The sequence below is a fragment of the Panthera uncia genome, chromosome E1 (assembly GCF_023721935.1).
Source record: "Panthera uncia isolate 11264 chromosome E1, Puncia_PCG_1.0, whole genome shotgun sequence".
Taxonomy (NCBI): domain Eukaryota; kingdom Metazoa; phylum Chordata; class Mammalia; order Carnivora; family Felidae; genus Panthera; species Panthera uncia.
The window spans coordinates 195,532-213,047 of record NC_064814.1 but is presented as its reverse complement, the minus strand read 5'-3'; the positions used below and the strand labels follow the sequence as shown (position 1 = coordinate 213,047).

At 52.3% G+C, this 17,516-nt stretch overlaps 1 protein-coding gene across 1 annotated transcript in view; it reads right to left on the bottom strand.

Annotated features, from left to right (window-relative positions):
* B3GNTL1 (UDP-GlcNAc:betaGal beta-1,3-N-acetylglucosaminyltransferase like 1) overlaps positions 1-17,516 on the bottom strand; it is a 93,913-nt gene that overhangs the window by 32,166 nt on the left and 44,231 nt on the right. Inside the window, exon 6 of the mRNA XM_049635395.1 lies at positions 11,299-11,394. Coding sequence (XP_049491352.1) covers positions 11,299-11,394 — 96 coding nt within the window. The remainder of the gene's footprint in view (positions 1-11,298; positions 11,395-17,516) is intronic.

Below are 17,516 nucleotides of genomic sequence, written 5' to 3'. Positions count from 1 at the left end.
GCCGTGCCGGGCCTGCCATGACAAGGCTCACAGGGACCGCGGGGAGCCCTTTGCACGGAGGGCAGGGCAGCCCCACGCGGGGATGTGGCTGCTGCAGGAAAGCCGTGCAGGGCGCTCAGCTCTGCCAGCTGTGACGCTAACATTCTTTTGTGCCTGTGGACTCAATGCCCCTGACCAGGCCCCTTGTGTTTATTCACCCTCCGGAACCACAGAAGGGGTGAAGGCCAGTGGCCCCCAGAGGCAGTTTGTGGGTGCATGGAGGGGTGGGGTTCAGTGACCCCACTTGACTGACTTCCAGAAATGTCTGCAGCCAAACCAAACTCCCCTGCTCCACCTGGAGGAAGTGAGTGGTTCAGAAAACAGTGGTTCAGACTTCAGAACATCTCTGCCAACCTGGCTATTTGGCTGCAGGATGCACGTGACCCCTGGGGTGTGAGCCACGTGTGAAGGACAGCACGGACAGTGCGGGGCCCACGGAGAGACTGTGTGCATCTCACTGCCTCCCAGGCTGCGGGCGCAGGGCCCCCACTCCGCAACAGCTGCTTCTCATCAGAGCCCAAACTCCTCGTGTGGGCAAAGACCCCTTCTGGGTCGTGCCCTCTGGCGCAGCCTGCGGAGGTGACAGCTGCGGAAGGCACGTGTGCCACACGCACGGACCGGTGAGCCCGTCCGTGTGCGCAATGAGCCAAGGTGGCCACGCCAGGCCGGCGCCAGGCGGTGGTCTGCCCTTCACAGGGCAGGGTGTGTGTGGCAGTGCGTGTGTGTCTGAGAGAGAGGGACAGAGACGTGAGTGCGAACGCTCTGGGGGGATGAGACCCAGCTAGTCTGCACGTACACAGTGGATCTGGAACCGTGTGGGCCAGGTGCGTGTCTGCACACGTGTGCACAGCCTTCCTGGGGGCCCGTATAAGAGAGAAGGGAGTCCTAGTAAAACTGCCTCCGAATGCTACCGATTCCATACATTTCAAGAGTTCTCAGGCCACCGCAGGGTGACCCAGGACCAGTTCCTCCCAGCTGCACACAGGGGTTTTTTCCCCAGTCTAGGGGCGGCTCCCGGACCTGCTGGCTCCCCCAGTCCTGCCGGCTCTGCAGCCCCACACTCTGAGGGACGAAGGTGTTGGCAGTTGCTTGTGCAGCTGGGCAACAAGAGTATCCTGGAAATTTCATTTTTCTTTTTGTAATGTTTATTTTTGAGAGGGACAGGGAGTGGGGGGGTGGTGCAGGGAGGGAGAGGGAGACGCAGAGTCCCAGGTTACCAGGTCATCTGTGACGTGGGCAGTGGGTCCTGCTCCTCATTCTCAGCCCCCCACCCCAGAGCATCCTGCGGCTTGCCTTCAGCCCTGGTGTGCACGCCCCACCCCCCCCGCCAGCAAGGCGCACCTGTCCCGCACTGCGCTAACCAAGCATCCTGCGAATGTTCAGCAAGTATGTGCACAAGCCACAGGAACAGCCTATTGGCTGGGCAGGGGCAGAGGGACTGACCCAGAGGCACACGCAATGCCCCTGTGTAGGAAAGCAATGGTCTGGAAGCGCTCTGGTCATTGCCACCCAAGGGAACCTGAGAGTGCAGGCAGAGGCATCCGTGTCCTCGTCCCACCAGGCTTGTGCTAAGAACAGGCCTTGTACTATCCTTCTCTGGGGTCTCTCACTGGGGTCACTGGGCCCCCCCCCCCCCCCGCCCCGGTCACATGTGCCCGAGAACAAGGGGGAAGCCAGCAGGCTGGGCTCAGGAGTCCCGCTCTGCACTCTCCCTGGTGGCTCTGATTTACGCCTTATTTTCTCCTGGTGTTTTGCAGAATGGTTTTCTCTGTGCTTTGACCTCCAAATTCATCTTTCCAACCTCCCCTTGGGGGAGGGAAGAAAGGGTGTTTTCTCTGAATGCGCCCTAAAGCCCAGTGAGACAAACTTCCCGTGTCTCACACATCATAACCTCCAGCGACACAGAGAGATTTCCTTAACACCTAACAGATATGGATCATTTCAGGTTGTACAAATTGTCGAGGGCAGGACACCTGTAATTTTTCAGGGCTGCTTCTTTCCAGGCATTTCTTAAAGTGTCACACCTTCTCCGTCTCACTGACCCCTCCCACCCCCAATCCTATTGGAACAAGACAGTGGTCTCCCAAGCGTTTGGTGGTATTTCTCATCCTGCAAGGGACAAAGACAGAGATGCCTCCCATCCCACCCATCACTCCCAGGCCCTCCTCACCTATGACCTTTGTTTAGGGGCAGGGGTGCAGGCAGACTGAGGGGCTCCCGGGTCTGGGGCTACACTCCCCATCATCACCCCTCCCCGGAACTGGCATCCTGTCCCAAAACAACTCAGCCTGAGTTACATCTTCACCATATCCAGGGAGGTTTTGGGTGCCCCGTGGCTGGGCTGTGCCCTCCGGGGAAGGCGGCTCTGACTTGGAGCCTGAGCACAGGTTTGGGGACTGTGGAGGCCTCCTCCTAACAGTCCCTCCCAGTGAAGTGAATGCAACCCTCTACCAAGCACTTTTTCTGATGAACATCCCAGGATTGGAGATTTTTAAACAATCAAAGGCAGAATTAAAAACAAAGGCCAGATTAGAAGGCTTTCCCTAACACGACAGAGTCCAGACAACACAGCCTTGACTAAGTCACGATTGTTTTCATTTAATATATTTACCTTAAATCATTAAACGTTTTTCTCTTAAAGAGGTATCTGATTTGGGGCACCTGGGTGGCTCAGTCAGTTAAGCGTCCAACTTCAGCTCAGGTCATGATCTCCCCGTTCGTGAGTTCGAGTGTCGCATCAGGCTCTGTGCTGACAGCTCGGAGCCTGGAGCCTGCTTCGGATTCTGTGTCTTGCTCTCTCTCCTCCCCTCCCCTCTCCTGCCCACGCTCTCTCTCTCAAAAATAAACATTAAAGAAAAATTATAAAAAAAAGAAGTATCTGATTCAAGTAGTATAAAACATAATGACCCCCCCCCACCCCGCCAAAGGTGGGGTTTTGCTCATCAGGGCTTGGAAGCAGTGGTGAATGGTCTGAAATCTACACCCGGCAGATGCCCCACCACCACAGCACAGCAGACTGTGCTCAGGAGGGGAGCCCTCGCCAGGCCCGGGGAAGAGTGGGGAGCAGGCGATGGTGAGGCCAGGTGTCCACCTGTGAGGGCAGGGACGAGGTGAGGCCTCCAGCCCAGGGCCCAGAGACATGTGGGGCCTGCCAACAAGCTTCATGTTCTCTGTGAGTTGTGAGCAGCTGGGCTGAACCAAAGAGGAGCCCTGACTGGGCACAAGGCCAGGAGGGATCTCACCCGCTTCTGCTGGTCTGACATGTCTACACCACTCCCAAACTGACCAGGCTAATCCCACACCAGCCCTTCAGTGAGGGTGAGAAGCCTTGGGCAGAAAGGTGGTGTAAATATATAGCTTATTAGAAAGCATTACATATAATCATATTTTCTCAAAGAAAATATTTATTGTGGTGACTTTATTCCCTATACAGAAAAACTGTGATTCCAACAGGTTAAATAAAGAACTTCTTTAAAATCTTAACAAAGCTGTGCCCACAGTATGCCAGCCTCTACATTCCCAAGCGTCTATATGTGCAGGTTGGAGTCAGAGCCCTGAGGGGAGTGGGATCAGGCCTCTGGGGCAGTAACAACACTGCCCAAAGTGACCTAGGAGTCAACACCCTCCTATGGAAATCCCTACAGGCTTTCTGTAGGAAAGAAAACCCCCATTGTAAAAGTCATGGAATTTAAAGGGACCCAAAATAGAACAATCTTTATTATTACTTATTATTATTTAAATGTTCTCCCTGAGAGACAGGGAGAGACAGAGTGCAGCTAGGGAGGGGCAGTGAAAGAAGGAGACACGGAATCCGAAGCAGGCTCCAGGCTCTGAGGTGTCAGCACAGAACCCACTGCAGGGCTTGAACCCATGAACCGTGAGATCATGACCTGAGCCAAAGTCAGATGCTTAACCGACTAGGCCACCCAGGCACCCAGCCAGAACAGTCTTGAAAAGCAAAGACAGAGTTGGTGGACTCACACTTCCCATGAAAAAGCAAATTTCAGAATTTAGCACAAAGCTACAATGTGGTGTTGACACGCAGACAGAACAGAGTCCAGAAACAAACCCTGGAAAATGGTCCGATTTTCAGTGAGGCTGCCAAGACTGTTCAGTGTTGAGAAAGCTGGGTGTCCACATGAAATGATGAAGTTGGACCTTTCCCCAATACCATCTACAAAAACGAACACAAAATGGATGAAAGATCCAAATGGAAGAGCCGAAACTGTAACACTCTTAGAAGGAAACATTTTGTGACCTTGGATTAAGCAAGGGTTTCCTGATGTGACACCAAAAGCATGTGCAACCTAAGAAAATATGTAAGTTGGACTTCATCAAAATTAAAAGCTTTTCTGCTTCAAAGGATCCTGTGAAGAGAGTGAACAGATGCCTCACAGAATGAAAGGAAGTACCTGCAAATCACACACCTGATAAGGGTCTAGTGTCCAGAATATATAAAGAGCTCCTAGAATTCAACGAAAGACAAGTAACCCAATTTTAAAAATGATCAAAAGACTTGAAAATGTATTTCCCAAAAAAGACACATGATAGCCAACGAGGACTTGAGAGATGTTCCCATCACCAGTCGTAGACGCCATGAGATACCACTTCACGCTCATTAGACGGGAAACGAACCAGAAAGTAGCAAGTGTTGACAGGAAATAGAAAACTGGAACCCTTACACCCTGCTGGTGGGAATGTAAAATGGGGCAGCAGCTGTGGAAAAGTCTGGAAGTTCCTCAAAACATTACACGTGGGATTGTCATGAGAGCCCATGATTCCACTCCTGGGTCTGCCCAACAGAATCGAAACTGGGACTCAGACAACGTGGCACAATGTTCACAGCAGCCAAAGGGTGGAAATAACACAGTGTCTATCAGAATACAAATGGATAAACAGAATGTGGTATAGACACTACTTTCACACAATGGAATATTACTCAACTATAAAAAGGAAGAAAATTCAGACGCTTTATAACATGGATAGACCTGAAAACATCGTTATGTGAATAACTCAAACACAAAAGGACAAATATTGTATGACCCCCACTCACAGGAAATCTCTGGAAGAGGCAAATTCTTAGAGACAGAAAGCAGACGGAAGTTTCCGGGGGCTGGGAGAGTCCACGTTGGGCGGGGACAGTTTCTGGAAGGGTCTGAACTATGGCCTGTCTGAAGTGCCAAGCTGTGTGACATAGGTTTGACCACAATTTAAAATGATTTCCTTAAAGAGAGGGAAGGAGAGGTGACCACGGAAACAGAGTCAAACGGCAGCCCCAGATCTGGAAACGGAAGGAAACAGCCCTGCCCACACCTTGACACTGGACCTCTGACCCCCAGAGCTGTACGCCATGAATAAATCTGTGTTGTTTAAAAAAACCAGCAACACTCAGCATGACCATCAGTGCGGTCGGAGCCAGGAAACATCCCTGTGCTGGGCTCACGTGAACTCTGGACACTGGGCTGCTAGGGAGGGGGGTAGGGAAAACGCTAACAAAATGAGTCCTTGCCTTGTGTACTGCATCATTTCTTCGGTGTGATCTCTGCGAGGCCCATGGGGGGCTGTGGGCTGCAGACCCAGGGGGCGCACTGGGAGACCCGGGGGTCCAGGGGCAGGACTGACTCAAGGAAACCATCTTGTTCTCCTCAGGAGCCTGGGAGGGGGCCCTCGTGTGCACGGAGGGTGTCCAGGGCTCGGGGCCACACTAGGCAAGCCTGACAGGAACTCCTCTCCACAACCCTTCATTCTGCCTGAAAGGTGACGGAACAGAAAGAACAAAGAAGGCACGAGTCTGGTGGCTATTTCTTTCGGTCCCATCAGAACAAGCCAATTGTTTTCAAAACTCAAAGGACAAATTGGCTCATCAAGCTCTTTGCTTTTGCATCCAACTGCCATTTGTTACTTGTCAAAGTAACATCTCCCACAACCCACCTCTGAGAGGCTGCATTTTGTCTTTTGCTTTCAGTCAACGCTCAGAAACACTTGAGAACACAGGACTCCAGCCTTCTACCCGGTTCGAGCGGTCTGACCATGCAAGAGCAGACTAACATCTACTGAGCACCTCCCATTTCTTTCAAGGGCCCCTGCCTGCCATAATTCTCCAGGTTGGACCACACCTGACTCAACGAAACAGTTTATGGTTCATGCTTTACCTCCACTAAGCTGCAAACAGGAAAGGGCCATTTGAAAACACACAGGTGACACCCAAGGAAGTTTCCTTCTTCAGGAGAAGGCCCAAGATAAGAACAAACAGCACGAACCTGCAGGACGGGGAGAGGGGTGACTTCGACTGGCATGTTTCTCTTTCCTCCGGAGGGAAGGCTTTTACCTTGGTGGATTCATCTCCCTCTGGGCACCTCCATATTCGAGCCAGGAGGACACCGACTCCCTGCAGGCTAGCTCCTCGAATCATTTAAAGGACTCACAACAGACCCCGCTATGGCTTTTCTTTTCCACTTTTTACGATTCTGTATTTACTACAGTACACATTGCCTTAGCTACAGTTACCATAGTGTCAGGGGCCAGAGAAGAGGATGGCAGGTGACCACATTTATCTGCTGACGCACAACGCTTGCTTGGCCATGTCATTAAAATTACATAAGTTAAAGCACATGGAGAGGAGAACCAGGTTTGCTGAGTAAACTTGTTGTTTTTAAAGGGCAGGTGAGGGGTGGGAGAAAGTCATGAAATTTTAAAATTTCGAGGGAAAGCGTTTTCTTAGGAAATATTTCCAGCCATGCCACACAACTTGAATGCACATCACAGGTTACTGTAGCAGACGTTCAGAGCTCCCTGAGGCCAGCACCCAGGGGTGAGGGTGGCAGGAGGCCTCCACAGAGGGCAATGACCACTGCCCTGTCCTCTCTCTGTGGTTCTCAAGGTGCGGGCTCTGGGAACACGCGGATACGCACGCCCTCGGCCCCACCCGACTGCAGCCTGCGGGGCGGGAGCCACCGCTCCAGGGCAGCTGGGTACCACACAGAGAGAGCAAGAAGACAGAATGAACCAGCCACCGAGCCGCTGGGCCTGTTTCTTGTGAAAGAGAGAGGATGCATCCCAAGAAGGGCACGCAGCTGAAACGTTCTCAAGGATTATTGCTGTTCGCAGACAAGTGTCAGGGGTGGTTGCCAAGGTGGTGAAAACAAGCCAGCATGCCCGGCCCTGCCCACGCTGTCAGGCCTCAAGCCCCCTTGTGAGAAGTGGTGCTAACGCTACCACCTGCCCCAGGGCTGAGTCCCTGAGAGGTTCCTTAGCGTCTCAGGCCACTTGCCGGCACAGAGAAGGCTGACCAACGCCACGTTACAGCCAGGTGCTGGCAAATTAACCACACTGCTGCCGAACCCGAGGTAGGCAAGCCTTCCCTGTAAAGTGCCAGATACTAACTTCCAGGCTTCTCCGGCCTAGCTCTGTGTCACAGGTACTAAGCACTGCCGTTCATGAAACAGCCACAACCGTGGGCATGGTGGTGTGCCCACAAAACTTCACTTACAAAAAGGGGCAGCAGAACAGATCTGGCCCCCCGAGCCAGTCCCTGGTCTAACTGGTAATGAGTGGCGCGCTGGCTTCAATTTAAGTAACAATTGCTTCTTTGATTACTTACGCCTGGAACAGGCTGTGATTGAATGAGGTACAGAAAATTCCCGAGGCAGGCCCGCAACAAATTTAGAATTCTTGGAACCAAATGCAACAGATCCAAGAGGCCTAACATACTCTGCGGGTTAGGTCACTGCGCGCAGTTGAAGCTCAGGCACAGGCCCCGGCAGAGGGCGCGCGAGCTGCGCGCACCAGCGGGTGGCCGAGCGGACTGGACACCTGAGCCGCACAAGGCCCCGAGAGGCAGGTGTGCGGCCGCGGCCGGGCAGCGTCCCGCACCTGGCTGTCCACGCAGAGCCCCCGGCCCCCGCCCAGGCCCCCTTCCATCCGCGGAATCCCCGGCGGACAGAGAGCGCACCAGGACCGGTACCGAACGACCACAGGTGAGGGGGGCGGGGCGCACACAGGTAAGGCGAGGGGGAGGCGCGCACAGGTCACGGGACGAGGACGACAGGCAAGGGGAGGGGGCGGCGCCCGGGGAAGGCGCGCACTCAGGCAAGGGGAGGGGGCGGCATTCCGGGGAAGCGCAGCTGCAGTGAGGAGGTCCCAGGAGCTCCTGGCTCTCACTCTCGGATTCCTTTTCGATTATGTCTCCTTCACTGTCAAGCTGTCACCCTTTCTTCTGGTTCTGATGTGTCACCGACTGAAAAATCAGATAATCCAGTTTCTTAGAATTTTGTCAAAAGAAGGGGTTTCCAGGTGAGGCTCGGATGCTGCTATTCCGGGGACCTGGGGGTTTGCTTTTGGTTTCTTCCCTTGTTTTGCCACCAACGCCAAGTGCACTTTGCAAAAATAAATCCCATGTAGGTCTTAAAAGGCAAAAACCTATTCCAGTGTGCCTCCGGGAGCATACACACGGAAACAAAACACCAAGGGCTCTGGCCATCCTTTGTCCTGAGTAGAGTCTAACCTCAAGAGAGGCCCACGAGGAACCTATATGTACAGACTGATCCTTTTAGATGCTGTTGGTACTCAAACGTTTAAGACAAAACTAAGGATTATAGACTTAAAACGAGATTAGTTTTTATTTAGAAAGGAAAAGCCTGTGAGTTAAAGAAAATGAACCATCTAATGAAATTCACAGACCTCATTAGTGGTATCTTACCAGGAAGTGATATGAATTCTTCTCAGAGAAACAGAGCAGAGTTTTGTGTGACTCATTTCCAGATTCCTGTGGTTTATTATCCTTATTTCTAATTTGTTGGAAGACTATCTTTACACAGATAACAAATGTTCCAGTATTCTGACACTGTAACACCCACATAGCAACAAGAATAAACTTTAATGTTAAATCCAAAATCTGTGGCTTCTGGGTTTAATAGAAACAGACATTAGTAAAAAGTTTCCTTTCACCCTAGCAGTATGTTTTAGAGAACTCGCTAACTTCTCTAACATGTTGAAAGTTGCCAGTTTACATGGATCTGTACTGCGGACACGGGTTGGTGATGCTCCTTTTAAATGAGAAAATGAAGAAAAACAGTACAGGTTAGTCTGTTTCAAATTATGTTTTTAAGTTTCGTGAATGCTGATTAGAATTGGGTCAATTCATTGTGCCATGAAGGACAGACACGCTTTCACGGGAAAGACACACTGAGGTAGATGAGTAAGTGAAACGTGGTCTTTTTGCACAAGCCAAGTGAGTCTAACGGTCTTGCTGTCGATGCTGCTCACATGAAAAAGGAAAAGCTGGGAACCAGCCGCCCCAGGACAGGAGAGCACCCCTAACCGCCCCCCCCACCCCCATCTTCCAAATCGGCCCAAGGCTGCTGTCACTTAGCCTTGCCAGGTGGACTGGTGGGAGGCCTGGGCAGGACCAGGGCCCCGGGCATGGCCTCGGGGCACAGTGGGGTCTGGTCTGGCCCCCCCTTTGATCTCCCTGAGTCAGGAGAGGCAGGTCCCTTGGGAGCAGCACCTCGCCGAAGGCGTAAAGCGAGCACCAAATACCAAATCATGCGGCTCCCACCTCACACGTGGGTCAGTTTACATGATGAGCAGGATCTGAGAAACGGTTCAGAGAACACATAGCTTCTTTCAGTTTGTCTTGAGAAACCTCAGACTTTAATTTCCCCTAACTTGGTAAAGAAAAACACTACTTAAGAGGACTCTTAGTTATTTCTATGATGTCTAATACTTAAGTCTTCTTAGCCTTCCAATCAGAACTCGAATTTCCGGCTGAAAATGTGCCCACTGCGTTTAAATCATACCCTCGGTGTTTAGCTACATAGTTCCTGCCTGACTCACATTCTACCAGAAAGTCACACACAGGCAGACGCAGGAGCGTCAGTAGTCTCTCCCACTGGGGTGACGGCACACTCAGCTGCCAGTGCACCAATATTCGGGAGTGAGGGGGGTATTTCCAGAGACCCCTTGCTGGTGCCAGGCCGAGCCTGGCCCTGTGCAAGGAGCCTCTGGGTGCCCCAAATTGGGGGGAGTTCTGGGTTGACTGGAGGCCAGAAGCTTTCACGTTGAATATGACATTTTAATCCCCAGTTAGGAACAGGAAAGCCCTTGCTAGCTCTTCAGAGTTAGTTGAGAAAAAAAAAAAAAAAAAGCAAACCCAAGTGGGTATCCTGACAACATGTCTGTAAAAAGGCAGCACCTCCCAGAATTGTGAGCCCTGCAGGCCCGGCCCCTCTCTGTGGAGGGAAGGACCAGGCCAAGCGTGGCAGCAGGGACCACAGACCTCCTGCTGCTTCTCCACACGTGTAGTGATGCTTACACACCCTGTAAGTCTGCAACCAGACCTCCATGGTTTCAGCGACTCTGCATCATGGACTTTTGCTGCTTCGAGCTGTGCCACGCCCTTAGGCCCTTACCAGCTGGAGGGGAGGCCATGTGCACTGCCAGGCTCGGAACAGCAGTCCCTGCACACTCCACATGCGAGGGGACACTCTCCGTTCCAGCCAGGCACTCCAGACACTCCAGTGTGGACTCCACTGCCCCCAGCCCACCGCCAAGCCTCTGCCGGCACCTAAACATCCGTGAGCTCCTGCCTCCAGGCCCCCGCATCACTTGAGTGGAGCATGCAGGCCACACAGGACCCAAACACTGGCTCCTTCTCCTGCCTGTTCAGCTTTAGGAGCAACTAAAACACAAATTAGCTTCTCTGGGCCTTTAACCACTGGTGTCTGTAAATATCCATTCATGGAATGTTCTCAAAATGTGACAAGAAAATCTAAAAGCAAAAGCACCTTCTGTGTGTGTGTGTGTGTGTGTGTGTGTGTGTGTGTGTGTGTGTGAGGAAACAGTATTTAAAAGCAAAACCCAGTGATTCCAGCATCTGGCAGACCCAAAGCTGGGACCGGAGTACCTGTTCCTGCCTCCTCTCTTTCTGGGCCACCCAGACACTCTCTCCCTCAGACTGCCCTGCTCCAGTGCACCCTGCCTTGGGGATGGCCTTTCCTGGATGCCTCTTCCCTCCCACAGCCTGGCCCCATCCCTGCCCCCCTCCCGCCCTGTCCACCTGGGCCTGTGTGGCTGGGCTGCACCTGCACCCTCCCCAGGCTCCAGCCAGGCCTTCAGACCTGCCAGCTGGCTCCAGCTCCCTCCCAGGCCAGGCTCCTCTGAATCACTGTCCCCCTCTCCAATGTCTCCAGTGTGTGTCTGCCAGGCCACACTCAGGAGGTGGGCAAACACGGGTGGGCTCCCAGACGAGGGCAGGAGTACCTGAGTGAGAAGCTGGTCTGGCGCTAGCTGGTTGATCCACCTTGTGTATCGCTCAGTGGAGTTGGGAGGGTCTCTCCTCACCTGGCAACCTACAATCTGTGAAACAAAACAGAACTTAACAAAGTCACTGTGAGCTCGCGTGCGCACACGCCTGTCTACATGTCTCACCTGGTGGAAGTGTGCACAGCCAGCAGGGAACTGAGACCCCACACTAGATCGGGGAAAACTTCTGGGAGTAAAGGGGAGAGGGAAGGCACCCACTCAGTGCAGAGTTCCGGGCGGACCCCACACCGGACAGTTCCAGCAGCACCCGATAAACTACTCTGGGTTAGAACTGTCAGATAACCCTTCCCCCTTAATGCGTTCAAGTTGCAATGACCTGTACACAAGGTCGGACATCCAGGTGCTTCCAGTAACTTCTTCTTGAGCCAGAACTGCAGCAGACATGAGAAGGTTCTGCTGCAGCTTCCTGGGCAGGAAATCCAAACGGTCCCATTTCTCCATAATGTTCGGGACTCAGCCTCCCGAAGGCAGTAACCTCTCAATAAACAAGAGTCCAAGGGTACCAGCAGACAGGCCCTCCCCATCCCAGAAGGAATCCTCGTTCTGCAGTGCAACACCCTTCCCATAATGTACCATTTTCTTACCACTCCTCCTACCCTTGGTCCTCAAAGCCTGGCCCTGCCTCCTCTGGGGGACAACATGACTCCCTGTGCACATCCCTGCTTCTGCACCCCTGGCCCCCAGCAGCCCCGGTTCGCCCCTCCAACAGAGCTTGAAACCTAGGGACACCATCTGCACTTCTGTTTAAGTGTCTGCCTGCAGGATGTTGAAATAGGTCTATGACTGCTGTGTGAAGGGTCCAGTCCTCCAGAGTCAGAGTCAGTTGTGGGAAGAGGCTGGTCCCCACTAAAGGCATCTGAGTCTGGCACTGCAGGAGGGAGCCCCCTTCAAGGGAGGACGTTGGGCAGCACAGGGCCCACCCCTTGCTGAGGCTCAAAGAGCTCCTGTAAGGGTGCTAAAGGCTGGCCCCAGACTCTGCTCTCTCCACCTTACAGTGGTTGCTGAGACCCATATCAGCCTCCTTATTAAGAAATCAGCCAAAGTTCCACCACGATATTTGAATTTCTTACATCTTGCTCTCTATAGTACTTATGCAGAGTGATTAATTTATATTAATGCATAAGTGCTAATGAAGAGCTTTGAGAAAGTTTTTGCTTGCTTGCCATTTTTTGCTGATGGGCTTTTTAAAACTTTTTTTGAGAAAACAGTAGATTCACAGGTAGTAGCAATAATTGAGAGAGATCCTGTGTATCTTTTACACAGTGCCTCCAACAGTAACATCTTGAAAAACCACTGCAAGTTACCACCAGCAAAGGGAACGCTTGCAGCTTCACAGCCACACCCCCTCTCTGTGAGTGGCAGTGCTGATCTCTTATTCCAATGCTGTAATTCTGTCTTTCCAAGGACGTTTAATCAACAGAATCACACAGTGTGTAGCCTTTTGTGACTGGCTTATTTTCCGCTCCCTAATTTTCTGGAGACTCGTCCAGGCTGTTGTGTGCAACAACAGTTTTTCCTTGTTTGGCTGAAAAACACTGCACAGTACAGACACTACGGGACATGTGGGCTGTTACTAGCATTCTGCGACGAACATTCACGTACAGGTTTTTGTGCGAACATGTCCTCATTTCTCTGGGGTAAATGCCCATGAGTATGACTGCCAGGTTTTACGGTATTTGCATGTTTAATTTGCTAAGAAAGTGTCAAACTGTTTTCCACAATGGCTTCACCAGCTGTGTGTGAGTGACCAAGTGCTCTCACATCCTCACCGGCCTCTGGCGTGGCCGTGGCTTCGGTTTCAGCCCTTCCAACGGGTCTGCGGTGACCCTCATCACCATTCTAACCTTGTTTCCTGATGGCTGACCCTCTTCCTGTGGCTTATGTGCTCCCGTCCATCCTCTTTGGTAAGATGTCTCTTGTCCATTTTCTAACGGGGATAAAACACCCTTGGCCACAGGTGCATGTGCTTTTCCCATACTTCCCACAGAGCCTGTCCCCTCCTTCTAGAACCATGCACTGAAGACAGGTGTGTTAGAACAGCTCCTGACTCCCCAGGGCCTGATCTGACCCAGATGTACTTCTGTGTCTATTGTATCTATTTTCTGGTCTTGTCAAGACTGGCTTTGCATCTGATTGTTGAGCAGAAAAGATTCTGGGAGAAAAAAGGGAAAATGATCCAAAGCTGTGAGGTAGAGAGGCACCTGGATGGCTCAGTCAGTTAAGCGTCTGGCTCCTGGTTTCAGCTCAGGTTCTGATCAGTTTGTGGGTTTGAGCCCCAAGTTGGGCCCCATGCTTACAGCACAGAGCCTGCTTGGGATTCTCTCTCTCCCTCTCTCCCTGCACTTCCCCCGATCATGTTCTCCCTCTTTCTCTCTCAAAATAATAATTTAAATAAAGCTGTGAAGTAGAAATCTTGTTTCAGAGTTGTGCTCACACATGGATACAGGGGCTTAACTTCCACACACAGATGCCACAGACCCACGCCCCACGCCTGCTGCGTCCTGAGCAGCTGCTAGGGGTGACAAACGGGCCAGGTGCATAGCAGCCCGCTCCCAGTGCTTGTGTCCAGCCGGACGAGGCTCTTGTGGGCTCGCGGGTGCTCACGCTGCTTCCACGGTGAGCCCTTTGCCCAGATGCTGGCTTCTGATGAAGGCTAGAGCCAAGTGGGGTGGAGTCTCACATGGAGAAAGAGGGCGGGTGAGGTGACATCTACCTTCCGTGGTGAGAGCACCTATAGATGAAGAGGAGGGTACTTCTGTGTGCCTTAACACTTTCTGAAAACAAAGTGGCCTGGCCCACAGAGCAGAAACCACGGGAAACCTTTTCTTCCTGAAGACGTGTCTGTAGCGTGACACCAAGCTCTTCTCCTGAGCCACCCCCCGCCTCCAAAGCAGGAGGGCTGGCGCGAGATGTCTCCGGTGACCGAGTACAACATATGCTCAATGTTCCACGTGCCGCGAGACTCACATGCCCTGGGGCAGAGCCGCTGTGACAGGAGCCTAGCACAATGCCCTGTATGCAGGCGGTGCTCAGTAAGCACAGGCTGAATGAACCCAAGGGCGTGTGCTGGCTTTGGGGATGCACTGCCTCCTGCCACACACCTAAGAGTAGCCGCTAGAGTAAGGCTCTGGAGAGGTGTCGGCCGGTTCCTTTGAGAGCATGTGCTGCCAACGGGGCAGATGGCAGGGGATCCTGGAGTGTGGTCCCTACAAACGCTCTTGAAACTTTCTGAGCTTATATGGGGGTGTCTCAGATCCAGCAGTTTGGCTGGGAAAAAAGGTCAGAAAGTAAAGAAGGTTACTGGATGCAGAATGGAGGTAGCTGTCCAACCGCTCTGCCACATCAGGCTCCACACTGTCAGCAAGGAGCCTGCTTGGGATTCTCTCTCTCTCCCTCTCTGCCCCTCCCCCAGTCGCTCTTTCAAAATCAATAAACTTAAAAAAAAAACACAAAAATCAGCCCCACAGCAACAACTCTGCTGATTTTGCTCTGGGGCAACAAGAGTATGGCATCCCGGTCTACACTCCACACAGGAGCAACCACTCCCGCCACTTAGCCTCTCCTTGTAGCTGGGATAGACACGTAGCAGGAGCAAGCAGCTTCTCCTGAAAGTGGGAACACAACATCGAGTAAATTTATGAGGTTAACAAGGAAAACTCTAACCTAGAACTTTATAAAACCTATAAAAACGCAAACTAATGTTTTAATTAAGACAAAATGACAGTGTGCATTTTCCCCAAATTCCTTATGTGTCCCGAGACTTGGCAATCCATTTGCACCTATGCGTGGAGAACCACCCAAAACCATTCCATTAACGAAGCAAAATGTGTTTGATTTCTGCAGTATGGAGAACAAATCTCACTCTCTAAGTCATCAACACTGGTGACAAACTCTTCAGAAGTTTTAATGCAGAGCATATTTTAAACCCCTGCCACGTGAGCATCACTCTAAGAGATGTGGCATCTCAGGACGGCTGCCTGCCACGGCACAAGCACCCGCCATTAGCCTCACAGGATGCTTGCTGAGGGGCGAGGGATGAGTGCTGGGCCACCCCCCCCAGGGGCTTTCAGAAGAAGCCGTAACCTGTCGACACTGTATGTCAGAGCATCTTTCTGACATCTGTTCATTTCCAGCTAGAAAGCATCAGAGATTCAAGAGTCTGTGTAAACTTTTAGCAAGCATCTCCTGGGGGCTGTGGTAGCTGATTGCTACGAAATCTGTATTTGTACATAGCCGTGGTTCTAACACTTGGCCGACCCCTGTCTCCTGTCAGGATCTGGTGAAGGCTGCAGAGCCGTGTGCAAGCCCCACAGCACCTACGAAGGTGTGCCTTGCACACCCTGGCTTTCACGCCCTCAAACACTGCACTGTCTCCCACTTCCTTTGTGCTCTGGGGTCTGGCTCGGATGTAGGCAGCACTGGCCACAAGCAACCTTCCGTCTGTCATGGTCCGTTTTGTGCCCACTTGGGAGCCTAACCCTACAGTTCCTCAAACATCACCTGTGTGCTGCCAGGAAGGGGTTTTGCAGCCGTGACTCAGACCTGCGACCAGCTGACTTCCTGGAGGACATGGCTGGCCCCATTCAAGCAGGGAGCGGTCATGAGGAAGCTGTGGGTGCTGGCTCCCTGCCTGCCTGGTTTCACCAGCCAGTGACATCACACCCCTGCCGTCAGGACCCCAGGACGCACAGTGGCCCCCAAGACACTATGCCAGCCGAGAGGTCACTTCTCAATGAAGGAGTGCAACTGGGCACTTTCAAACCTCCCATGCATCCCACCTTCCGGAAGCTTCCAGCCTGAGGAGCACTGTAGTAGCTTCTCAAGATGCAGCTGAGGGGCCATTTTTTATCTTCTTCCAGGTATATTTCAAGGACATGTTTACATTAAAAATGTCATTTTAAGCAATGTAAGTGCAGTTACACTTCAGGGACTGAGGATCTTCAGCATCAAGCTGAGTGAGAGCCCCTTGAGGGGAGCATGCACACGTGTTTACAGGGCAGACCAGGTGCCTGCAGCCTAAGACCCTGAGTCACAGAGTCATGTGTGGGGCTGGGCAGCTAGAGACGGAAGCACAGGGTGCTGAATTTCTTTAGAAGCAGAAAGTCCGTGCACTGAATTCAAAGCTCCAAAACAAAGAACTGCTGGAAGAGAATTTATTCATCTGGATGCACAAAAGTTGTTCAAGCTCCTTGGAAAATTTTATCTTGTGCACTTTTGAGCCTCTCACAGTCCCTCACACTGTGCAGGTTTGCTGAGGATGGCTTGCTGAGCCCTGCCCTGCCCTACACACGGCCTGGGGATGGCCTGGGGACAGCCTGAGCCCTCCGGCACCCAGAGCCTATGAGAAATGCCGAGCTCAGGCCCCACGTGATGCCCAGAATCAGATCCCTGGGGGCTCGTCGTGTGCCCGTGATGCTGGAGAAGCTTCAGTGCAGGCGCCGATCCAGCACTGTGGCAGAGGGAGCAGAACCTGGAGTCGGGGGCAGGAGAGAGGCCGCCCACTGGGTAGACGGCACGGAAGCTGGTTTAAGCAGTCCTGCAGACCCTTCTGTTTGACGATTTCTAAAATCAGTGATCATCACAGTAATTCAGACATTTTCACTAAAACTTCGGCACAGACGTTTAAGCAGTGGGTGCTAGGATCAGACGTAGGCTCTGGGATCAGCCACCAGGCTGGAGCTATACAGAGGCAAGTGGCCCTGGGTCTGTGATGCCCTTCAGGTCCACATGGGCAGGTGACACCTCCCCTACACGGGGCTTCCGGTCAGGAAATGAGGCCCTCACCCCACGAGTACCCAGGAAGACGGTCCTGGCTCATGGAGGACAACTGGGAAGCCCTTCTGAAGTTGAGAACTGTAGTCTGAGGACTTCTAGGTAGTAAGAATAACCCTGTAAGCTGCTGACACAGTGTGTGCTTTTACACATGGCGTCAGAAATGCTCATGAAAATAAAACCAAACCGAGAAGCCCTGTGTGCGCAGGAAAACAGCCTTGAGTGTCTAGAGATCTAAGAGCCACTGCTCATGCTCTGATGGGGCAGTCCTAGCCTAAAGAAGAGCCTTAATGCAAACAGCCGCGACATCACTTTCATCAGAGTGGACAACAACTCACAGACAGACGCAGGACTCACACTCGGGGACAAACACAGGGCTCACA